Genomic DNA, 25,505 nt, shown 5'->3' on the forward strand with positions numbered 1-25,505 from the left:
ACTCTCCCTGCTGTCCTGTGCATAGTACACACAGCAGCAGGGAGGTTACCATGGCAGCCAGGGCTTCAGTAGAGTCTGATAGAGCTCTATCAGGGTGAATAGGACCTCACACTCTCCCTGCTGTCCTGTGCATAGTGCACACAGCAGCAGGGAGGTTACCATGGCAGCCAGGGCTTCAGTAGTGTCTGATAGAGATCTATCAGGGTGAATAGGACCTCACACTCTCCCTGCTGTCCTGTGCATAGTACACACAGCAGCAGGGAGGTTACCATGGCAGCCAGGGCTTCAGTAGTGTCTGATAGATCTCTATTGTGGTGACTAGGACCTCACACTGTCCCTGCTGTCCTGTGCATAGTACACACAGCAGCAGGGAGGTTACCATGGCAGCCAGGGCTTCAGTAGTGTCTGATAGAGCTCTATCAGGGTGACTAGGACCTCACACTCTCCCTGCTGTCCTGTGCATAGTACACACAGCAGCAGGGAGGTTACCATGGCAGCCAGGGCTTCAGTAGTGTCTGATAGAGATCTATTGTGGTGACTAGGACCTCACACTCTCCCTGCTGTCCTGTGCATAGTACACACAGCAGCAGGGAGGTTACCATGGCAGCCAGGGCTTCAGTAGAGTCTGATAGAGCTCTATCAGGGTGAATAGGACCTCACACTCTCCCTGCTGTCCTGTGCATAGTGCACACAGCAGCAGGGAGGTTACCATGGCAGCCAGGGCTTCAGTAGTGTCTGATAGAGATCTATTGTGGTGACTAGGACCTCACACTCTCCCTGCTGTCCTGTGCATAGTACACACAGCAGCAGGGATGTTACCATGGCAGCCAGGGCTTCAGTAGTGTCTGATAGAGATCTATTGTGGTGACTAGGACCTCACACTCTCCCTGCTGTCCTGTGCATAGTACACACAGTAGCAGGGAGGTTACCATGGCAGCCAGGGCTTCAGTAGAGTCTGATAGAGATCTATTGTGGTGACTAGGACCTCACACTCTCCCTGCTGCCCTGTGCATAGTACACACAGCAGCAGGGAGGTTACCATGGCAGCCAGGGCTTCAGTAGTGTCTGATAGAGCTCTATCAGGGTGAATAGGACCTCACACTCTCCCTGCTGCCCTGTGCATAGTACACACAGCAGCAGGGATGTTACCATGGCAGCCAGGGCTTCAGTAGTGTCTGATAGAGCTCTATCAGGGTGAATAGGACCTCACACTCTCCCTGCTGCCCTGTGCATAGTACACACAGTAGCAGGGATGTTACCATGGCAGCCAGGGCTTCAGTAGTGTCTGATAGAGCTCTATCAGGGTGACTAGGACCTCACACTCTCCCTGCTGCCCTGTGCATAGTACACACAGCAGCAGGGATGTTACCATAGCAGCCAGGGCTTCAGTAGTGTCTGATAGAGCTCTATCAGGGTGAATAAGACCTCACACTCTCCCTGCTGCCCTGTGCATAGTACACACAGTAGCAGGGATGTTACCATGGCAGCCAGGGCTTCAGTAGTGTCTGATAGAGCTCTATCAAGGTGAATAGGACCTCACACTCTCCCTGCTGCCCTGTGCATAGTACACACAGTAGCAGGGATGTTACCATGGCAGCCAGGGCTTCAGTAGTGTCTGATAGAGCTCTATCAAGGTGAATAGGACCTCACACTCTCCCTGCTGCCCTGTGCATAGTACACACAGCAGCAGGGAGATTACCATGGCAGCCAGGGCTTCAGTAGTGTCTGATAGAGCTCTATCAGGGTGAATAGGACCTCACACTCTCCCTGCTGCCCTGTGCATAGTACACACAGTAGCAGGGATGTTACCATGGCAGCCAGGGCTTCAGTAGTGTCTGATAGAGCTCTATCAGGGTGAATAGGACCTCACACTCTCCCTGCTGCCCTGTGCATAGTACACACAGCAGCAGGGAGATTACCATGGCAGCCAGGGCTTCAGTAGTGTCTGATAGAGCTCTATCAGGGTGAATAGGACGTCACACACTCCCTGCTGCCCTGTGCATAGTACACACAGCAGCAGGGAGATTACCATGGCAGCCAGGGCTTCAGTAGTGTCTGATAGAGCTCTATCAGGGTGAATAGGACCTCACACTCTCCCTGCTGCCCTGTGCATAGTACACACAGCAGCAGGGAGGTTACCATGGCAGCCAGGGCTTCAGTAGAGTCTGATAGAGCTCTATCAGGGTGAATAGGACCTCACACTCTCCCTGCTGTCCTGTGCATAGTACACACAGCAGCAGGGAGGTTACCATGGCAGCCAGGGCTTCAGTAGTGTCTGATAGAGCTCTATCAGGGTGAATAGGACCTCACACTCTCCCTGCTGCCCTGTGCATAGTACACACAGCAGCAGGGAGGTTACCATGGCAGCCAGGGCTTCAGTAGTGTCTGATAGAGCTCTATCAGGGTGAATAGGACCTCACACTCTCCCTGCTGTCCTGTGCATAGTACACACAGCAGCAGGGAGGTTACCATGGCAGCCAGGGCTTCAGTAGTGTCTGATAGATCTCTATTGTGGTGACTAGGACCTCACACTCTCCCTGCTGCCCTGTGCATAGTACACACAGCAGCAGGGATGTTACCATAGCAGCCAGGGCTTCAGTAGTGTCTGATAGAGCTCTATCAGGGTGAATAGGACCTCACACTCTCCCTGCTGTCCTGTGCATAGTACACACAGCAGCAGGGAGGTTACCATGGCAGCCAGGGCTTCAGTAGTGTCTGATAGATCTCTATTGTGGTGACTAGGACCTCACACTCTCCCTGCTGCCCTGTGCATAGTACACACAGCAGCAGGGAGGTTACCATGGCAGCCAGGGCTTCAGTAGTGTCTGATAGAGCTCTATCAGGGTGACTAGGACCTCACACTCTCCCTGCTGTCCTGTGCATAGTACACACAGCAGCAGGGAGGTTACCATGGCAGCCAGGGCTTCAGTAGTGTCTGATAGAGATCTATTGTGGTGACTAGGACCTCACACTCTCCCTGCTGTCCTGTGCATAGTACACACAGCAGCAGGGAGGTTACCATGGCAGCCAGGGCTTCAGTAGAGTCTGATAGAGCTCTATCAGGGTGAATAGGACCTCACACTCTCCCTGCTGTCCTGTGCATAGTGCACACAGCAGCAGGGAGGTTACCATGGCAGCCAGGGCTTCAGTAGTGTCTGATAGAGATCTATCAGGGTGAATAGGACCTCACACTCTCCCTGCTGTCCTGTGCATAGTACACACAGCAGCAGGGAGGTTACCATGGCAGCCAGGGCTTCAGTAGTGTCTGATAGATCTCTATTGTGGTGACTAGGACCTCACACTGTCCCTGCTGTCCTGTGCATAGTACACACAGCAGCAGGGAGGTTACCATGGCAGCCAGGGCTTCAGTAGTGTCTGATAGAGCTCTATCAGGGTGACTAGGACCTCACACTCTCCCTGCTGTCCTGTGCATAGTACACACAGCAGCAGGGAGGTTACCATGGCAGCCAGGGCTTCAGTAGTGTCTGATAGAGCTCTATTGTGGTGACTAGGACCTCACACTCTCCCTGCTGTCCTGTGCATAGTACACACAGCAGCAGGGAGGTTACCATGGCAGCCAGGGCTTCAGTAGAGTCTGATAGAGCTCTATCAGGGTGAATAGGACCTCACACTCTCCCTGCTGTCCTGTGCATAGTGCACACAGCAGCAGGGAGGTTACCATGGCAGCCAGGGCTTCAGTAGTGTCTGATAGAGATCTATTGTGGTGACTAGGACCTCACACTCTCCCTGCTGTCCTGTGCATAGTACACACAGCAGCAGGGATGTTACCATGGCAGCCAGGGCTTCAGTAGTGTCTGATAGAGATCTATTGTGGTGACTAGGACCTCACACTCTCCCTGCTGTCCTGTGCATAGTACACACAGTAGCAGGGAGGTTACCATGGCAGCCAGGGCTTCAGTAGAGTCTGATAGAGATCTATTGTGGTGACTAGGACCTCACACTCTCCCTGCTGCCCTGTGCATAGTACACACAGCAGCAGGGAGGTTACCATGGCAGCCAGGGCTTCAGTAGTGTCTGATAGAGCTCTATCAGGGTGAATAGGACCTCACACTCTCCCTGCTGCCCTGTGCATAGTACACACAGCAGCAGGGATGTTACCATGGCAGCCAGGGCTTCAGTAGTGTCTGATAGAGCTCTATCAGGGTGAATAGGACCTCACACTCTCCCTGCTGCCCTGTGCATAGTACACACAGCAGCAGGGATGTTACCATAGCAGCCAGGGCTTCAGTAGTGTCTGATAGAGCTCTATCAGGGTGAATAAGACCTCACACTCTCCCTGCTGCCCTGTGCATAGTACACACAGTAGCAGGGATGTTACCATGGCAGCCAGGGCTTCAGTAGTGTCTGATAGAGCTCTATCAAGGTGAATAGGACCTCACACTCTCCCTGCTGCCCTGTGCATAGTACACACAGCAGCAGGGAGATTACCATGGCAGCCAGGGCTTCAGTAGTGTCTGATAGAGCTCTATCAGGGTGAATAGGACCTCACACTCTCCCTGCTGCCCTGTGCATAGTACACACAGTAGCAGGGATGTTACCATGGCAGCCAGGGCTTCAGTAGTGTCTGATAGAGCTCTATCAGGGTGACTAGGACCTCACACTCTCCCTGCTGCCCTGTGCATAGTACACACAGCAGCAGGGATGTTACCATAGCAGCCAGGGCTTCAGTAGTGTCTGATAGAGCTCTATCAGGGTGAATAAGACCTCACACTCTCCCTGCTGCCCTGTGCATAGTACACACAGTAGCAGGGATGTTACCATGGCAGCCAGGGCTTCAGTAGTGTCTGATAGAGCTCTATCAAGGTGAATAGGACCTCACACTCTCCCTGCTGCCCTGTGCATAGTACACACAGTAGCAGGGATGTTACCATGGCAGCCAGGGCTTCAGTAGTGTCTGATAGAGCTCTATCAAGGTGAATAGGACCTCACACTCTCCCTGCTGCCCTGTGCATAGTACACACAGCAGCAGGGAGATTACCATGGCAGCCAGGGCTTCAGTAGTGTCTGATAGAGCTCTATCAGGGTGAATAGGACCTCACACTCTCCCTGCTGCCCTGTGCATAGTACACACAGTAGCAGGGATGTTACCATGGCAGCCAGGGCTTCAGTAGTGTCTGATAGAGCTCTATCAGGGTGAATAGGACCTCACACTCTCCCTGCTGCCCTGTGCATAGTACACACAGCAGCAGGGAGATTACCATGGCAGCCAGGGCTTCAGTAGTGTCTGATAGAGCTCTATCAGGGTGAATAGGACGTCACACACTCCCTGCTGCCCTGTGCATAGTACACACAGCAGCAGGGAGATTACCATGGCAGCCAGGGCTTCAGTAGTGTCTGATAGAGCTCTATCAGGGTGAATAGGACCTCACACTCTCCCTGCTGCCCTGTGCATAGTACACACAGCAGCAGGGAGGTTACCATGGCAGCCAGGGCTTCAGTAGAGTCTGATAGAGCTCTATCAGGGTGAATAGGACCTCACACTCTCCCTGCTGTCCTGTGCATAGTACACACAGCAGCAGGGAGGTTACCATGGCAGCCAGGGCTTCAGTAGTGTCTGATAGAGCTCTATCAGGGTGAATAGGACCTCACACTCTCCCTGCTGCCCTGTGCATAGTACACACAGCAGCAGGGAGGTTACCATGGCAGCCAGGGCTTCAGTAGTGTCTGATAGAGCTCTATCAGGGTGAATAGGACCTCACACTCTCCCTGCTGTCCTGTGCATAGTACACACAGCAGCAGGGAGGTTACCATGGCAGCCAGGGCTTCAGTAGTGTCTGATAGATCTCTATTGTGGTGACTAGGACCTCACACTCTCCCTGCTGCCCTGTGCATAGTACACACAGCAGCAGGGATGTTACCATAGCAGCCAGGGCTTCAGTAGTGTCTGATAGAGCTCTATCAGGGTGAATAGGACCTCACACTCTCCCTGCTGTCCTGTGCATAGTACACACAGCAGCAGGGAGGTTACCATGGCAGCCAGGGCTTCAGTAGTGTCTGATAGATCTCTATTGTGGTGACTAGGACCTCACACTCTCCCTGCTGCCCTGTGCATAGTACACACAGCAGCAGGGAGGTTACCATGGCAGCCAGGGCTTCAGTAGAGTCTGATAGAGCTCTATTATGGTGAATAGGACCTCACACTGTCCCTGCTGTCCTGTGCATAGTACACACAGCAGCAGGGAGGTTACCATGGCAGCCAGGGCTTCAGTAGTGTCTGATAGAGATCTATTGTGGTGACTAGGACCTCACACTCTCCCTGCTGCCCTGTGCATAGTACACACAGCAGCAGGGATGTTACCATGGCAGCCAGGGCTTCAGTAGTGTCTGATAGAGATCTATTGTGGTGACTAGGACCTCACACTCTCCCTGCTGTCCTGTGCATAGTGCACACAGCAGCAGGGATGTTACCATGGCTGCCAGGGCTTCAGTAGAGTCTGATAGAGCTCTATTGTGGTGACTAGGACCTCACACTCTCCCTGCTGCCCTGTGCATAGTACACACAGCAGCAGGGATGTTACCATAGCAGCCAGGGCTTCAGTAGTGTCTGATAGAGCTCTATCAGGGTGAATAGGACCTCACACTCTCCCTGCTGTTCTGTGCATAGTACACACAGCAGCAGGGAGCTTACCATGGCAGCCAGGGCTTCAGTAGTGTCTGATAGAGCTCTATCAGGGTGAATAGGACCTCACACTCTCCCTGCTGCCCTGTGCATAGTACACACAGCAGCAGGGAGCTGACTATGGCAGCCAGGGCTTCAGTAGTGTCTGATAGAGCTCTATTGTGGTGACTAGGACCTCACACTGTCCCTGCTGCCCTGTGCATAGTACACACAGCAGCAGGGATGTTACCATGGCAACCAGGGCTTCAGTAGTGTCTGATAGAGATCTATCAGGGTGAATAGGACCTCACACTCTCCCTGCTGCCCTGTGCATAGTACACACAGCAGCAGGGATGTTACCATGGCAGCCAGGGCTTCAGTAGTGTCTGATAGAGATCTATCAGTGTGAATAGGACCTCACACTCTCCCTGCTGCCCTGTGCATAGTACACACAGAAGCAGGGAGCTGACCATGGCAGCCAGGGCTTCAGTAGAGTTGGATAGAGCTCTATCAGGGTGACTAGGACCTCACACTCTCCCTGCTGTCCTGTGCATAGTACACACAGCAGCAGGGATGTTACCATGGCAGCCAGGGCTTCAGTAGTGTCTGATAGAGCTCTATTGTGGTGACTAGGACCTCACACTGTCCCTGCTGTCCTGTGCATAGTACACACAGCAGCAGGGAGATTACCATGGCAGCCAGGGCTTCAGTAGTGTCTGATAGAGATCTATCAGGGTGAATAGGACCTCCCACTCTCCCTGCTGTCCTGTGCATAGTACACACAGCAGCAGGGATGTTACCATGGCAGCCAGGGCTTCAGTAGTGTCTGATAGAGATCTATCAGTGTGAATAGGACCTCACACTCTCCCTGCTGTCCTGTGCATAGTGCACACAGCAGCAGGGAGGTTACCATGGCAGCCAGGGCTTCAGTAGTGTCTGATAGAGATCTATCAGGGTGACTAGGACCTCACACTCTCCCTGCTGTCCTGTGCATAGTACACACAGAAGCAGGGAGGTTACCATGGCAGCCAGGGCTTCAGTAGTGTCTGATAGAGATCTATCAGGGTGAATAGGACCTCACACTCTCCCTGCTGCCCTGTGCATAGTACACACAGTAGCAGGGATGTTACCATGGCAGCCAGGGCTTCAGTAGTGTCTGATAGAGCTCTATCAGGGTGACTAGGACCTCACACTCTCCCTGCTGTCCTGTGCATAGTACACACAGCAGCAGGGATGTTACCATGGCAGCCAGGGCTTCAGTAGAGTCTGATAGAGATCTATCAGGGTGAATAGGACCTCACACTCTCCCTGCTGCCCTGTGCATAGTACACACAGCAGCAGGGATGTTACCATGGCAGCCAGGGCTTCAGTAGTGTCTGATAGAGCTCTATAGGGTGAATAGGACCTCACACTCTCCCTGCTGTCCTGTGCATAGTACACACAGCAGCAGGGATGTTACCATGGCAGCCAGGGCTTCAGTAGAGTCTGACAGAGCTCTGTCAGGGTGACTAGGCCCTCACACTCTTCCTGCTGTCCTGTGCATAGTACACACAGCAGCAGGGAGCTGACCATTGCAGCCAGGGCTTCAGTAGTGTCTGATAGAGCTCTATCAGGGTGAATAGGACCTCACACTCTCGCTGCTGTCCTGTGCATAGTACACACAGCAGCAGGGAGCTGACCATGGCAGCCAGGGCTTCAGTAGTGTCTGATAGAGATCTATTGTGGTGACCAGGACCTCACACTGTCCCTGCTGTCCTGTGCATAGTACACACAGCAGCAGGGAGGTTACCATGGCAGCCAGGGCTTCAGTAGAGTCTGATAGAGCTCTACCAGGTCGACTAGGACCTCACACTGTCCCTGCTGTCCTGTGCATAGTACACACAGCAGCAGGGAGCTGACCATGGCAGCCAGGGCTTCAGTAGTGTCTGATAGAGCTCTATCAGGGTGAATAGGACCTCACACTGTCCCTGCTGTCCTGTGCATAGTACACACAGCAGCAGGGATGTTACCATGGCAGCCAGGGCTTCAGTAGTGTCTTATAGAGCTCTGTCAGGGTGACTAGGACCTCACACTGTCCCTGCTGTCCTGTGCATAGTACACACAGCAGCAGGGAGGTTACCATGGCAGCCAGGGCTTCAGTAGTGTCTGATAGAGCTCTATGAGGGTGAATAGGACCTCACACTGTCCCTGCTGTCCTGTGCATAGTGCACACAGCAGCAGGGAGGTTACCATGGCAGCCAGGGCTTCAGTAGTGTCTGATAGAGCTCTATCAGGGTGAATAGGACCTCACACTCTCCCTGCTGCCCTGTGCATAGTACACACAGTAGCAGGGATGTTACCATGGCAGCCAGGGCTTCAGTAGTGTCTGATAGAGATCTATTGTGGTGACTAGGACTTCACACTCTCCCTGCTGTCCTGTGTATAGTACACACAGCAGCAGGGAGCTGACCATGGCAGCCAGGGCTTCAGTAGCGTCCTGGCTGCCATGGTAACCGATCGGAGCCCCGGGATTACACTGCTGGGGCTCCGATCAGAAGCTGCCACTGCCACCAATGAGGAGAAGGGGAGGGGACACTGTGGCCACTGCCACCAATGATTATAATACTGGGGAGGGCGCACTGTGCCACCAATGTTTTTAATACTGGGGAGGGCGCACTGTGCCACCAATGTTTTTAATGCTGGGGAGGGCGCACTGTGCCACCAATGATTATTAACGTTTAATACAGGAGGTGGGTGTGTCGTCGCAGAATCACACAGCCGACACCCTGCCTCTGACAGGGAGCTGCGATCACCTGAGGGGTTAACTACCACCGATCGCAGCTTCCTGTCATAAAGGCTGGGCACCGCCTCCTGTATTTGTATTAGACCTTAAAGTATAACTGTCGTATTATTATTTTTTTTGGAGTATTGGATTGTGGTGATTAATATCTCCCTGATGGCCCTATTTCCACTTTTCACTGTGTATTCAATTACCCCTTAATTCCACATTTATGATCCCTGTACTGCCTGCTTTTACCTGTGCTTACAATAGGGTTGCTAGGCATGGTCCGTCTATCTGATGAAGGACGGAGGACGCAGAAGCACGCTGCGTGCAAGGTCACATTACTGACAGCCAGGGACTGTAAGTAAATGACTAAAGCCAGGTCCTCCCCAGCAGCTGATAACAGTGCCTGGGCTGTGTGCACTTCTCCCTGTCCCTGCACTTGGCAGACGCTCCCTCACTCAGCAGAGCTGAAGAATGCAGAGTTGGAGCAGCGCAGAGCAGGGAAGGGAGATCTGCCGTCTGCTCAGTGTATAAATGAAAGCAACATGTGGTAAGAGGACCCCTTTGTGCTGCAGGAGATTAACCCTTTAGGGGGAGGGCTCTGGTTACTGACACTTTTGGGGGGCTAGTGAGGGCAGGCGGGATTAGCCTCAGGGTGAGGGCAGTGGCGGCCATCTTAACTGAATAGTGAAATTGCAGTTTTATGCAGACTGGTTGCTAAGGGCTGAATCTTAGTAACTATGGGGTAAGTCAGTCTAATAGTAACTGATTCTGGAATATCATGTTATTACTAACTACATATATGAAAATTTAAATTAGGGTCTAAATGTGACAGTTATCCTTTAATTTTCATTGGTGGCGCAGGGCGCCCGCCCCTCCTCCGCGTCTCTCTCCTCATTGGCAACGCGGCACAGGGGGAGGGAGAGAGAGACTCCTTCTCCCCTGTGCTGCTGAGGGAACATGGCGCGCTGACAGCAGCGCGCTCATGTTCTGTGATACTAGACTGCGCAGCAGCACAGCCCAGTATAAAAAAATATGGAAATCCCAGTACCAAACTGATACTGGTATAAAAGTATCAATTGGGTATCGAAATTTCGATACCCAAGACAACCCTAGTACAAAGAGTGAAAGAGAACAAAGTACATCCAAAAGACGTGAAGTGGACTGAAACAGATCAAACTACAAAGACATCCAGAAGACGAACAACGGACTCAAGTGGAGTGAAAGAGAACAAAGTATAGAGACATCCAGAAGACGAGGAACGGACTCAAGTGGAGTGAAAGAGAACAAAGTATAGAGACATCCAGAAGACGAGGAACGGACTCAAGTGGAGTGAAAGAGAACAAAGTACAGAGACATCCAGAAGACGAAGAACGGACTCAAGTGGAGTGAAAGAGAACAAAGTACAGAGACATCCAAAAGACGAGGAACGGACTCAAGTGGAGTGAAAGAGAACAAAGTACAGAGACATCCAGAAGACGAAGAACGGACTCAAGTGGAGTGAAAGAGAACAAAGTACAGAGACATCCAGAAGACGAAGAACGGACTCAAGTGGAGTGAAAGAGAACAAAGTACAGAGACATCCAGAAGACGAAGAACGGACTCAAGTGGAGTGAAAGAGAACAAAGTACAGAGACATCCAGAAGACGAGGAACGGACTCAAGTGGAGTGAAAGAGAACAAAGTACAGAGACATCCAGAAGACGAGGAACGGACTCAAGTGGAGTGAAAGAGAACAAAGTACAGAGACATCCAGAAGACGAAGAACGGACTCAAGTGGAGTGAAAGAGAACAAAGTACAGAGACATCCAGAAGACGAAGAACGGACTCAAGTGGAGTGAAAGAGAACAAAGTATAGAGACATCCAGAAGACGAGGAACGGACTCAAGTGGAGTGAAAGAGAACAAAGTACAGAGACATCCAGAAGACGAGGAACGGACTCAAGTGGAGTGAAAGAGAACAAAGTACAGAGACATCCAGAAGACGAAGAACGGACTCAAGTGGAGTGAAAGAGAACAAAGTACAGAGACATCCAGAAGACGAGGAACGGACTCAAGTGGAGTGAAAGAGAACAAAGTACAGAGACATCCAGAAGACGAAGAACGGACTCAAGTGGAGTGAAAGAGAACAAAGTACAGAGACATCCAGAAGACAAAGAACGGACTCAAGTGGAGTGAAAGAGAACAAAGTATAGAGACATCCAGAAGACGAGGAACGGACTCAAGTGGAGTGAAAGAGAACAAAGTATAGAGACATCCAGTAGATGAGGAACGGACTCAAGTGGAGTGAAAGAGAACAAAGTACAGAGACATCCAGAAGACGAAGAACGGACTCAAGTGGAGTGAAAGAGAACAAAGTACAGAGACATCCAGAAGACGAGGAACGGACTCAAGTGGAGTGAAAGAGAACAAAGTACAGAGACATCCAGAAGACGAAGAACGGACTCAAGTGGAGTGAAAGAGAACAAAGTACAGAGACATCCAGAAGATGAAGAACGGACTCAAGTGGAGTGAAAGAGAACAAAGTACAGAGACATCCAGAAGACGAAGAACGGACTCAAGTGGAGTGAAAGAGAACAAAGTACAGAGACATCCAGAAGACAAGGAGCGGACTCAGTACAATCCTCATTTATTTCTATTGTTTTTCGGATGTTTTTAATAAATAATCTTATAGACGGCCCAGCAGAGCGCGAGTTTCTATGCGTTTCCGGACCCTGGGGAGCGAGCGCAGCAGCCTGACCGATCCTCTCAGAGAGCGCGCCATTCCCTGTGCTGGGTCCGAATCTGCACATCATTACTCGGGAAGGTGTTCTCCTCTTGGGTCCTTATCTGGGAATCCAAAGGTATTACATGGGAACACCCCCGATTGCTTATAATTCTGCAGTGTCTTTACAGGGTTACTCCCACCTCTCACAAGGACATGATTCTGGGGGGTGACCTCATTGGAGCACATGTGGTGACATCAGTCACATGATCCCCACAGAGCACTATGACATCAAGGAGTGACCACCAAGACAGGCCAGAAGAAGGCAAACTCACCTCCTCCGCTGCAGCCCCTCCGGCATCTTTCCCGTTCTTCACGGACCCTCTCCCTGCGGAGACCTTCACCGGCTCCTGCCCAGAAAAAGGAGCGTCACTCAGCGGTCTCTGAGCACAGCAGTCAGTTTATCTCTGGATTCACTGTGGTCTCTGTCAGTGCGGGGCCGTCTCTCTCTCTCTCTGTCAGTGAGGGGCCGTCTCTCTGTCAGTGAGGGGCCGTCTCTCTGTCAGTGAGGGGCCGTCTCTCTGTCAGTGAGGGGCCGTCTCTCTGTCAGTGAGGGGCCGTCTCTCTGTCAGTGAGGGGCCGTCGCTCTGTCAGTGAGGGGCCGTCTCTCTGTCAGTGAGGGGCCGTCTCTCTGTCAGTGAGGGGCCGTCTCTCTGTCAGTGAGGGGCCGTCTCTCTGTCAGTGAGGGGCCGTCTCTCTGTCAGTGAGGGGCCGTCTCTCTGTCAGTGAGGGGCCGTCTCTCTGTCAGTGAGGGGCCGTCTCTCTGTCAGTGAGGGGCCGTCTCTCTGTCAGTGAGGGGCCGTCTCTCTGTCAGTGAGGGGCCGTCTCTCTGTCAGTGAGGGGCCGTCTCTCTGTCAGTGAGGGGCCGTCTCTCTGTCAGTGAGGGGCCGTCTCTCTGTCAGTGAGGGGCCGTCTCTCTGTCAGTGAGGGGCCGTCTCTCTGTCAGTGAGGGGCCGTCTCTCTGTCAGTGAGGGGCCGTCTCTCTGTCAGTGAGGGGCCGTCTCTCTGTCAGTGAGGGGCCGTCTCTCTGTCAGTGAGGGGCCGTCTCTCTGTCAGTGAGGGGCCGTCTCTCTGTCAGTGAGGGGCCGTCTCTCTGTCAATGAGGGGCCGTCTCTCTGTCAGTGAGGGGCCGTCTCTCTGTCAGTGAGGGGCCGTCTCTCTCTCTCTCTGTCAGTGAGGGGCCGTCTCTCTCTCTCTCTGTCAGTGAGGGGCCGTCTCTCTCTCTCTCTGTCAGTGAGGGGCCGTCTCTCTCTCTCTCTGTCAGTGAGGGGCCGTCTCTCTCTCTCTCTGTCAGTGAGGGGCCGTCTCTCTCTCTCTCTGTCAGTGAGGGGCCGTCTCTCTCTCTCTCTGTCAGTGAGGGGCCGTCTCTCTCTCTCTCTGTCAGTGAGGGGCCGTCTCTCTCTCTCTCTGTCAGTGAGGGGCCGTCTCTCTCTCTCTCTGTCAGTGAGGGGCCGTCTCTCTCTCTCTCTGTCAGTGAGGGGCCGTCTCTCTCTCTCTCTGTCAGTGGGGGGCCGTCTCTCTCTCTCTGTCAGTGAGGGGCCGTCTCTCTCTCTCTCTGTCAGTGAGGGGCCGTCTCTCTCTCTGTCAGTGAGGGGCCGTCTCTCTCTCTGTCAGTGAGGGGCCGTCTCTCTCTCTGTCAGTGAGGGGCCGTCTCTCTCTCTCTGTCAGTGAGGGGCCGTCTCTCTCTCTCTGTCAGTGAGGGGCCGTCTCTCTCTCTGTCAGTGAGGGGCCGTCTCTCTCTCTCTCTGTCAGTGAGGGGCCGTCTCTCTCTCTCTCTGTCAGTGAGGGGCCGTCTCTCTCTCTCTCTCTCTGTCAGTGAGGGGCCGTCTCTCTCTCTCTCTCTGTCAGTGCGGGGCCGTCTCTCTGTCAGTGAGGTGCCGTCTCTCTCTCTCTCTCTGTCAGTGAGGGGCCGTCTCTCTCTCTCTCTGTCAGTGAGGGGCCGTCTCTCTCTCTCTCTCTGTCAGTGAGGCGCCGTCTCTCTCTCTGTCAGTGAGGGGCCGTCTCTCTCTCTCTCTCTGTCAGTGAGGGGCCGTCTCTCTCTCTCTCTGTCAGTGAGGGGCCGTCTCTCTCTCTCTCTCTGTCAGTGAGGCGCCGTCTCTCTCTCTGTCAGTGAGGGGCCGTCTCTCTCTCTCTCTCTGTCAGTGAGGGGCCGTCTCTCTCTCTCTCTCTGTCAGTGAGGCGCCGTCTCTCTCTCTGTCAGTGAGGGGCCGTCTCTCTCTCTCTCTCTCTGTCAGTGAGGGGCCGTCTCTCTCTCTCTCTCTCTGTCAGTGAGGGGCCGTCTCTCTCTCTCTCTCTCTCTCTGTGAGGGGCCGTCTCTCTCTCTCTCTCTCTGTCAGTGAGGGGCCGTCTCTCTCTCTCTCTGTCAGTGAGGGGCCGTCTCTCTCTCTCTCTGTCAGTGAGGGGCCGTCTCTCTCTCTCTCTGTCAGTGAGGGGCCGTCTCTCTCTCTCTCTGTCAGTGAGGGGCCGTCTCTCTCTCTCTGTCAGTGAGGGGCCGTCTCTCTCTCTCTCTGTCAGTGAGGGGCCGTCTCTCTCTCTCTCTGTCAGTGCGGGGCCGTCTCTCTCTCTCTCTGTCAGTGAGGGGCCGTCTCTCTCTCTCTCTGTCAGTGAGGGGCCGTCTCTCTCTCTCTCTGTCAGTGAGGGGCCGTCTCTCTCTCTCTCTGTCAGTGAGGGGCCGTCTCTCTCTCTCTCTGTCAGTGAGGGGCCGTCTCTCTCTCTCTCTCTGTCAGTGAGGGGCCGTCTCTCTCTCTCTGTCAGTGAGGGGCCGTCTCTCTCTCTCTCTGTCAGTGAGAGGCCGTCTCTCTCTGTCAGTGAGGGGCCGTCTCTCTCTCTCTGTCAGTGAGGGGCCGTCTCTCTCTCTCTCTGTCAGTGAGGGGCCGTCTCTCTCTCTCTCTGTCAGTGAGGGGCCGTCTCTCTCTCTCTCTCTCAGTGAGGGGCCGTCTCTCTCTCTCTCTGTCAGTGAGGGGCCGTCTCTCTCTCTCTCTGTCAGTGAGGGGCCGTCTCTCTCTCTCTCTGTCAGTGAGGGGCCGTCTCTCTCTCTCTCTGTCAGTGAGGGGCCGTCTCTCTCTCTCTCTGTCAGTGAGGGGCCGTCTCTCTCTCTCTGTCAGTGAGGGGCCGTCTCTCTCTCTCTCTCTCTCTGTCAGTGAGGGGCCGTCTCTCTCTCTCTCTGTCAGTGAGGGGCCGTCTCTCTCTCTCTCTGTCAGTGAGGGGCCGTCTCTCTCTCTCTCTGTCAGTGAGGGGCCGTCTCTCTCTCTCTCTGTCAGTGAGGGGCCGTCTCTCTCTCTCTCTGTCAGTGAGGGGCCGTCTCTCTCTCTCTCTGTCGGTGAGGGGCCGTCTCTCTCTCTCTGTCAGTGAGGGGCCGTCTCTCTCTCTCTCTGTCAGTGAGGGGCCGTCTCTCTCTCTCTCTCTCAGTGAGGGGCCGTCTCTCTCTCTCTCTGTCAGTGAGGGGCCGTCTCTCTCTCTCTCTGTCAGTGAGGGGCCGTCTCTCTCTCTCTCTGTCAGTGAGGGGCCGTCTCTCTCTCTCTCTGTCAGTGAGGGGCCGTCTCTCTCTCTCTCTGTCAGTGAGGGGCCGTCTCTCTCTCTCTCTGTCAGTGAGGGGCCGTCTCTCTCTCTCTCTGTCAGTGAGGGGCCGTCTCTCTCTCTCTCTGTCAGTGAGGGGCCGTCTCTCTCTCTCTCTGTCAGTGAGGGGCCGTCTCTCTCTCTCTCTGTCAGTGAGGGGCCGTCTCTCTCTCTCTCTGTCAGTGAGGGGCCGTCTCTCTCTCTCTCTGTCAGTGAGGGGCCGTCTCTCTCTCTCTCTGTCAGTGAGGGGCCGTCTCTCTCTCTCTCTGTCAGTGAGGGGCCGTCTCTCTCTCTCTCTGTCAGTGAGGGGCCGTCTCTCTCTCTCTCTGTCAGTGAGGGGCCGTCTCTCTCTCTCTCTGTCAGTGAGGGGCCGTCTCTCTCTCTCTCTGTCAGTGAGGGGCCGTCTCTCTCTCTCTCTGTCAGTGAGGGGCCGTCTCTCTCTGTCAGTGAGGGGCCGTCTCTCTCTCTCTCTGTCAGTGAGGGGCCGTCTCTCTCTCTCTCTGTCAGTGAGGGGCCGTCTCTCTCTCTCTCTGTCAGTGAGGGGCCGTCTCTCTCTCTCTCTGTCAGTGAGAGGCCGTCTCTCTCTCTCTCTGTCAGTGAGGGGCCGTCTCTCTCTCTCTCTGTCAGTGAGGGGCCGTCTCTCTCTCTCTCTGTCAGTGAGGGGCCGTCTCTCTCTCTCTCTGTCAGTGAGGGGCCGTCTCTCTCTCTCTCTGTCAGTGAGGGGCCGTCTCTCTCTCTCTCTGTCAGTGAGGGGCCGTCTCTCTCTCTCTCTGTCAGTGAGGGGCCGTCTCTCTCTCTCTCTGTCAGTGAGGGGCCGTCTCTCTCTCTCTGTCAGTGAGGGGCCGTCTCTCTCTCTCTCTCTCTGTCAGTGAGGGGCCGTCTCTCTCTCTCTCTGTCAGTGAGGGGCCGTCTCTCTCTCTCTCTCTGTCAGTGAGGGGCCGTCTCTCTCTCTCTCTGTCAGTGAGGGGCCGTCTCTCTCTCTCTCTCTGTCAGTGAGGGGCCGTCTCTCTCTCTCTCTGTCAGTGAGAGGCCGTCTCTCTCTCTCTCTGTCAGTGAGGGGCCGTCTCTCTCTCTCTCTGTCAGTGAGGGGCCGTCTCTCTCTCTCTCTCTGTCAGTGAGGGGCCGTCTCTCTCTCTCTCTGTCAGTGAGAGGCCGTCTCTCTCTCTCTCTGTCAGTGAGGGGCCGTCTCTCTCTCGCTCTGTCAGTGAGGGGCCGTCTCTCTCTCTCTCTCTGTCAGTGAGGGGCCGTCTCTCTCTCTCTCTGTCAGTGAGGGGCCGTCTCTCTCTCTCTGTCAGTGAGGGGCCGTCTCTCTCTCTCTCTCTCTGTCAGTGAGGGGCCGTCTCTCTCTCTCTCTGTCAGTGAGGGGCCGTCTCTCTCTCTCTCTGTCAGTGAGGGGCCGTCTCTCTCTCTCTCTGTCAGTGAGGGGCCGTCTCTCTCTCTCTCTGTCAGTGAGGGGCCGTCTCTCTCTCTCTCTCTCTGTCAGTGAGGGGCCGTCTCTCTCTCTCTCTGTCAGTGAGGGGCCGTCTCTCTCTCTCTCTGTCAGTGAGGGGCCGTCTCTCTCTCTCTCTGTCAGTGAGGGGCCGTCTCTCTCTCTCTCTGTCAGTGAGGGGCCGTCTCTCTCTCTCTGTCAGTGAGGGGCCGTCTCTCTCTCTCTCTGTCAGTGAGGGGCCGTCTCTCTCTCTCTCTGTCAGTGAGGGGCCGTCTCTCTCTCTCTCTCTCTGTCAGTGAGGGGCCGTCTCTCTCTCTCTCTCTCTGTCAGTGAGGGGCCGTCTCTCTCTCTCTCTGTCAGTGAGGGGCCGTCTCTCTCTCTCTCTCTGTCAGTGAGGGGCCGTCTCTCTCTCTCTCTGTCAGTGAGGGGCCGTCTTTCTCTTTCTGTCAGTGAGGGGCCGTCTCTCTCTGTCAGTGAGAGGCCGTCTCTCTCTCTCTCTGTCAGTGAGAGGCCGTCTCTCTCTGTCAGTGCGGGGCCGTCTCTCTCTGTGTCAGTGAGAGGCCGTCTCTCTCTCTCTCTGTCAGTGCGGGGCCGTCTCTCTCTGTCAGTGCGGGGCCGTCTCTCTCTCTCTCTGTCAGTGAGGGGCCGTCTCTCTCTCTCTCTGTCAGTGAGGGGCCGTCTCTCTCTGTCAGTGCGGGGCCGTCTCTGTGTCAGTGAGAGGCCGTCTCTCTCTCTCTCTGTCAGTGCGGGGCCGTCTCTCTCTGTCAGTGCGGGGCCGTCTCTCTCTGTGTCAATGAGGGGCCGTCTCTCACCTTCTCTTTCTTAGGTTTATTATAAGGCATGTCTCTTGCCGTCTCTCGTCCTCTCAGGAGGTCTCTGCGGATTTTCAGTGGCGTCCGGCGTGTGACGTCATGCAGCCGACGAAGTGACGTTCCACATTACGTGTTGCTATGGGAACAGTCACTCGTTCCGTCTTAGTTCAGAGGTAAAATCCGTCGTACAACAAGCCCCGCCCACAAGTCACGTCCTCGCGGCCATTTTTCTCCACCTCGTACAAGCCGCCATATCCAGAAGTCGGAGGAGTTGTGACGTGATCAAATCATATCACGTGATCTTCCACAATGGCGTCAAAAGTCCATGCGCGGTAGGGCCCTGCTGACGTCATAGCTTCACGCTTTGCAATGACGTCACTAGTATGCGCCTCCTCCAGCTGGAATTAGATCCCGGAAGTGGCTGTTATGGTTGATTCCCGGTACCCAGGGGGCCCTCTGCTGTTTGTCCGGACGAGGGGCCCCCTGACCCCGCGGCGCTTCCTGCTCAGCACTCCTCCGCCGCTGGACTGGGTGCTGCTGGCAGTGCCGAGCCGCAGAACACCCGCTCCCCGGGGACCACTGCTCGTCCGTCGGGGAGAGGTGCTGCCTGCGACCGGAGCCCTGATACTAGACACCCGGCCCACCCTCCTGGGCGTCCTGGGGCCCAACACTCGCATCAGCCGCATAGAGGTTAAGGGGGACGGCCTGGGGCGAGGAGGGGGGCCCCAGAAAGAAGAGTGGGGTCCCCGGGGAGGGTGTAGAGGTGAGGGGGGCCCCTGGGGGGGACAGGAGGAGGAGGGGGGCACCTGGGAGGGACCGGAGAAAGTGGGGGGTCTGGAGGAAGAGGGGGATCTCCGGGGAGGGCAGAGAGGTGAAGGGGGCACCTGGGGGGGACCGGAGAAAGTGGGGGGACCTGAGGTAGAGGGGGATCTCCGGGGAGGGCGGAGAGGTGAGGGGAGCACCTGGGGGGGACCGGAGAAAGTGGGGGGTCCGGAGGAAGAGGGGGATCTCCGGGGAGGGCGGAGAGGTGAGGGGAGCACCTGGGGGGGACCGGAGAAAGTGGGGGGTCCGGAGGAAGAGGGGGATCTCCGGGGAGGGCAGAGAGGTGAAGGGGGCACCTGGGAGCGACCGGAGAAAGTGGGGGGACAGGAGGAAGAGGGGGGCTCCTGGGAGGGACAGGAGGAGGAGGGGGGCACCTGGGAGGGACCGGAGAAAGTGGGGGGTCCGGAGGAAGAGGGGGATCTCCGGGGAGGGCAGAGAGGTGAGGGGGGTACCTGGGGGGCACTGGAGAAAGTGGAGGGTCCGGAGGAAGAGGGGGGTCCCTGGGGGGCTCAGCAGGAGGCGGCACCACCCTGTGGACGCCATGTGGGGGTCCCCTGCTCAGACAGCGTGACTATGGACAGTTCACTGCGGTTTCTGGACGTTGCCTCGGGCGCCCCTGATCTCCATTCTCCACTGGTCTCCAGTTTTGCTAGAGCCCCCCTTCCTTTGAGGCTCCGTGTGGCCCCTATTGATGCCCTGTCATTGGTTCGGACCGGGAGGCTGCAGGAAGTTGGGGGCCCCGTGGATCGGTGCTCAGCCCTGTGGGTGAGCAGGAAGCAGCTGCGGGCGATGGGTCTGTACCACCGGGAGTGGGTGTGGGTGTCTCTACCGCCTGACAGGAGCGGCACCAGGAAGGCGCCCGCACAGGGTGACAGGGGGCGACACCTGGCGATGATAGTGGCGGCAGACCTCTGGTTGGGGCACCCGCACAAGTACAACCACCTGCTGAGCAGCCCCTGCCTGGCACCCACAAACCGCACTGCCGTCATCTCTGCCACCCTCGCCTTCAACCTCGCCTGTGGCACCAGCTCTGTCAGCGAGGTCCTCATTCAGGTGAGACGTATTGTGTAGTCACAGTAGCCGTGATCACAGTCCACAGGGGCCACAGACGTGTGCAGGAATAGATATGTCCACAGGGGCCACAGACGTGTGCAGGAATAGATATGTCCACAGGGGCCACAGACGTGTGCAGGAATAGATATGTCCACAGGGGCCACAGACGTGTGCAGGAATAGATATGTCCACAGGGGCCACAGACGTGTGCAGGAATAGATATGTCCACATAACAGGCTACAGATGTGTGCAGGAAAACAGATATGTCCACATAACAGGCCACAGACGTGTGCAGGAATAGATATGTCCACAGGGGCCACAGACGTGTGCAGGAATAGATATGTCCACAGGGGCCACAGACGTGTGCAGGAATAGATATGTCCACAGGGGCCACAGACGTGTGCAGGAATAGATATGTCCACAGGGGCCACAGACGTGTGCAGGAATAGATATGTCCACAGGGGCCACAGACGTGTGCAGGAATAGATATGTCCACAGGGGCCACAGACGTGTGCAGGAATAGATATGTCCACAGGGGCCACAGACGTGTGCAGGAATAGATATGTCCACAGGGGCCACAGACGTGTGCAGGAATAGATATGTCCACAGGGGCCACAGACGTGTGCAGGAATAGATATGTCCACAGGGGCCACAGACGTGTGCAGGAATAGATATGTCCACAGGGGCCACAGACGTGTGCAGGAATAGATATGTCCACAGGGGCCACAGACGTGTGCAGGAATAGATATGTCCACAGGGGCCACAGACGTGTGCAGGAATAGATATGTCCACAGGGGCCACAGACGTGTGCAGGAATAGATATGTCCACAGGGGCCACAGACGTGTGCAGGAATAGATATGTCCACAGGGGCCACAGACGTGTGCAGGAATAGATATGTCCACAGGGGCCACAGACGTGTGCAGGAATAGATATGTCCACAGGGGCCACAGACGTGTGCAGGAATAGATATGTCCACAGGGGCCACAGACGTGTGCAGGAATAGATATGTCCACAGGGGCCACAGACGTGTGCAGGAATAGATATGTCCACATAACAGGCCACAGACGTGTGCAGGAATAGATATGTCCACAGGGGCCACAGACGTGTGCAGGAATAGATATGTCCACATAACAGGCCACAGACGTGTGCAGGAATAGATATGTCCACAGGGGCCACAGACGTGTGCAGGAATAGATATGTCCACAGGGGCCACAGACGTGTGCAGGAATAGATATGTCCACAGGGGCCACAGACGTGTGCAGGAATAGATATGTCCACAGGGGCCACAGACGTGTGCAGGAATAGATATGTCCACATAACAGGCCACAGACGTGTGCAGGAATACAGATCTGTCCACAGGGGCCACAGACGTGTGCAGGAATAGATATGTCCACATAACAGGCCACAGATGTGTGCAGGAATAGATATGTCCACATAACAGGCCACAGACGTGTGCAGGAATACAGAGATGTCCACATAACAGTCCACAGGGGCCACAGACGTGTGCAGGAATACAGATATGTCCACAGGGGCCACAGACGTGTACAGGAATAGATATGTCCACATAACAGGCCACAGACATGTGCTGGAATATAGATATGTCTACATAACAGTCCACAAGGGCCACAGACGTGTGGAGGAATAGATATGTCCACATAACAGGCCACAGGGGCCACAGATGTGTGCAGGAATACAGATATGTCCACATGACAGTCCACAGGGGCCACAGACGTGTGCAGGAAAACAGATATGTCCACATAACAGGACACAGGGGCCACAGACGTGTGCAAGAATACAGATATGTCCACATAACAGGCCACAGACATGTGCAGGAATACAGATATGTCCACATAACAGGGCACAGGGGCCACAGACGTGTGCAAGAATACAGATATGTCCACATAACAGGCCACAGACATGTGCAGGAATACAGATATGTCCACATAACAGGGCACAGGGGCCACAGACGTGTGCAAGAATACAGATATGTCCACATAACTGGCCACAGACATGTGCAGGAATACAGATATGTCCACAGGGGCCACAGACGTGTGCAGGAATAGATATGTCCACATAACCGTCCACAAGGGCCACAGACCTGTGCAGGAATAGATATGTCCACATAACAGGCCACAGGGGCCACAGATGTGTGCAGGAATACAGATATGTCCACAGGGGCCACAGACATGTGGACATATCTGTATCCCTGCACACATCTGTGGCCCCTGTGGACTGTTATGTGGACAGATCTGTATTCCTGCACACAACGGTCCACAAGGGCCACAGATGTGTGCAGGAATACAGATATGTCCACATAACAGGCCACAGACGTGTGCAGGAATAGATATGTCCACAGGGGCCACAGACGTGTGCAGGAATAGATATGTCCACAGGGGCCACAGACGTGTGCAGGAATAGATATGTCCACAGGGGCCACAGACGTGTGCAGGAATAGATATGTCCACAGGGGCCACAGACGTGTGCAGGAATAGATATGTCCACATAACAGGCTACAGATGTGTGCAGGAAAACAGATATGTCCACATAACAGGCCACAGACGTGTGCAGGAATAGATATGTCCACAGGGGCCACAGACGTGTGCAGGAATAGATATGTCCACAGGGGCCACAGACGTGTGCAGGAATAGATATGTCCACAGGGGCCACAGACGTGTGCAGGAATAGATATGTCCACAGGGGCCACAGACGTGTGCAGGAATAGATATGTCCACAGGGGCCACAGACGTGTGCAGGAATAGATATGTCCACAGGGGCCACAGACGTGTGCAGGAATAGATATGTCCACATAACAGGCTACAGACGTGTGCAGGAAAACAGATATGTCCACATAACAGGCCACAGACGTGTGCAGGAATAGATATGTCCACAGGGGCCACAGACGTGTGCAGGAATAGATATGTCCACAGGGGCCACAGACTTGTGCAGGAATAGATATGTCCACAGGGGCCACAGACGTGTGCAGGAATAGATATGTCCACATAACAGGCTACAGACGTGTGCAGGAATAGATATGTCCACAGGGGCCACAGACGTGTGCAGGAATAGATATGTCCACAGGGGCCACAGACGTGTGCAGGAATAGATATGTCCACAGGGGCCACAGACGTGTGCAGGAATAGATATGTCCACATAACAGGCTACAGACGTGTGCAGGAATAGATATGTCCACAGGGGCCACAGACGTGTGCAGGAATAGATATGTCCACAGGGGCCACAGACGTGTGCAGGAATAGATATGTCCACATAACAGGCTACAGACGTGTGCAGGAATAGATATGTCCACATAACAGGCCACAGACGTGTGCAGGAATATACAGTCAGGTCCATAAATATTGGGACATGGACACAATTGTAACATTTTTGGCTCTATACACCACCACAATGGATGTGAGATGAGACGGACAAGATGTGCTTTACCTGCAGACCGTCAGCTGTAATCTGAGGGGATTTACATCCAGATCAGGTGAACGGTGCAGGAATTACAGCAGTTACATATGTGCCTCCCACTTGTTAAGGGACCAAAAGTAATGGGACAGAATAATAATCATAAATCAAACTTTCACTTTTTAATACTTGGTTGCAAATCCTTTGCAGTCAATTACAGCCTGAAGTCTGGAACGCATAGACATCACCAGACGCTGGTTTCATCCCTGGTGACGCTCTGCCAGGCCTCTACTGCAACTGTCTTCAGCTCCTGCTTGTTCTTGGGGCATTTTCCCTTCAGTTTTGTCTTCAGCAAGTGAAATGCTCAATCGGATTCAGGTCCGGTGATTGACTCGGCCATTGCAGAACATTCCACTTCTTTCCCTTAAACTCTTTGGTTGCTTTTGCAGTATGCTTTGGGTCATTGTCCATCTGCCCTGTGAAGCTCCGTCCAATGAGTTCTGAAGCATTGGGCTGAATATGAGCAGATAATATTGCCCCAAACACTTCAGAATCCATCCTGCTGCTTTTGTCAGCAGTCACATCATCAATAACTACAAGAGAAGCAGTTCCATTGGCAGCCATACATGCCCACGCCATGACACTACCACCACCAGGCTTCACTGATGAGGTGGTATGCTTAGGATCATGAGCAGCTCCTTTCCTTCTCCATACTCTTCTCTTCCCATCACTCTGGTACAAGTTGATCTTGGTCTCATCCGTCCATAGGATGTTGTTCCAGAACTGTGAAGGCTTTTTTAGATGCCGTTTGGCAAACTCTAATCTGGCCTTCCTGTTTGAGGCTCACCAATGGTTTACATCTTGTGGTGAACCCTCTGTAATCACTCTGGTGAGGTCTTCTCCTGATGGTTGACTTTGACAAACATACACCTACCTCCTGGAGAGTGTTCCTGATCCGGCCAACTGTTGTGAAGGGCGTTTTCTTCACCAGGTAAAGAATTCTTCGCTCATCCACCACAGTTGTTTTCTGGGGTCTTCCGGGTCTTTTGGTGTTGCTGAGCTCACCGGTGAGTTCCTTCTTTTTAGGAATGTTCCAAACAGTTGTTTTGGCCGCGCCTAATGTTTTTGCTATCTCTCTGATGGGTTTGTGGTGTTTTTCAGCCTAATGATGGCTTCACTGATAGTGACAGCTCTTTGGATCTCATATTGTGACAGCAACAGATTCCAAATGCAGATAGCAGACTGGAAATGACCTCTGGACCTTGTATCTGCTCATTGTAATTGGGATAATGAGGGAATAACACACACCTGGCCATGGGACAGCTGAGAAGACAATTGTCCCATTACTTCTGGTCCCATAACAAGTGGGAGGCACATATGTAAACTGCTGTAATTCCTGCACCGTTCACCTGATTTGGATGTAAATCCCCTCAGATTACAGCTGACAGTCTGCAGGTAAAGCACATCGTGTCCGTCTCATCTCACATCCATTGTGGTGGTGTATAGAGCCAGAAATGTTAGAACTGTGTCCATGTCCCAATATTTATGGACCTGACTGTATGTCCACATAACAGGCCACAGACGTGTGCAGGAATACAGATAGGTCCACATAACAGGCCACAGACGTGTGCAGAAATACAGATAGGTCCACATAACAGGCCACAGACGTGTGCAGAAATACAGATAGGTCCACATAACAGGCCACAGACGTGTGCAGAAATACAGATAGGTCCACATAACAGGCCACAGACGTGTGCAGAAATACAGATAGGTCCACATAACAGGCCACAGACGTGTGCAGAAATACAGATAGGTCCACATAACAGGCCACAGACGTGTGCAGAAATACAGATAGGTCCACATAACAGGCCACAGACATGTGCAGGAATACAGAGATGTCCACATAACAGGCCACAGACGTGTGCAGGAATACAGATAGGTCCACATAACAGGCCACAGACGTATGTATGAATACAGATAGGTCCACATAACAGGCCACAGACGTGTGTATGAATACAGATAGGTCCACATAACAGGCCACAGATGTGTGCAGGAATACAGATAGGTCCACATAACAGGCCACAGACGTGTGTATGAATACAGATGGGTCCACATAACAGGCCACAGACGTGTGCAGAAATACAGATAGGTCCACATAACAGGCCACAGACGTGTGCAGAAATACAGATAGGTCCACATAACAGGCCACAGACGTGTGCAGAAATACAGATAGGTCCACATAACAGGCCACAGATGTGTGCAGAAATACAGATAGGTCCACAT

The 25,505-nt window shown here is 54.0% G+C and overlaps 2 protein-coding genes across 3 annotated transcripts in view; one reads left to right on the forward strand and one right to left on the reverse strand.

Moving 5' to 3' along the window:
* Positions 1-18,204, reverse strand: part of LOC120982864 (serine/threonine-protein phosphatase 2A 56 kDa regulatory subunit delta isoform-like) — a gene marked incomplete at its 3' end in the record, with an annotated part of 71,386 nt that extends 53,182 nt beyond the window's left edge. The window contains exons 1-2 of the mRNA XM_040413038.1: positions 17,942-18,204; positions 12,421-12,495 (exon numbers count right to left, since the gene is read on the reverse strand). Coding sequence (XP_040268972.1) covers positions 12,421-12,495; positions 17,942-17,971 — 105 coding nt within the window. The remainder of the gene's footprint in view (positions 1-12,420; positions 12,496-17,941) is intronic.
* Positions 18,205-19,239: 1,035 nt separating this feature from the next.
* PEX6 (peroxisomal biogenesis factor 6) overlaps positions 19,240-25,505 on the forward strand; it is a 34,371-nt gene continuing 28,105 nt past the window's right edge. For both annotated transcript variants that reach the window (XM_040413036.1, XM_040413037.1), the window contains exon 1: positions 19,240-19,816. In XM_040413036.1, coding sequence (XP_040268970.1) covers positions 19,337-19,816 — 480 coding nt within the window. In that variant the 5' untranslated portion in view covers positions 19,240-19,336. The remainder of the gene's footprint in view (positions 19,817-25,505) is intronic.

Source organism: Bufo bufo, assembly GCF_905171765.1.
Source record: "Bufo bufo chromosome 4 unlocalized genomic scaffold, aBufBuf1.1 SUPER_4_unloc_3, whole genome shotgun sequence".
NCBI classification, from domain to species: Eukaryota; Metazoa; Chordata; class Amphibia; order Anura; family Bufonidae; genus Bufo; species Bufo bufo.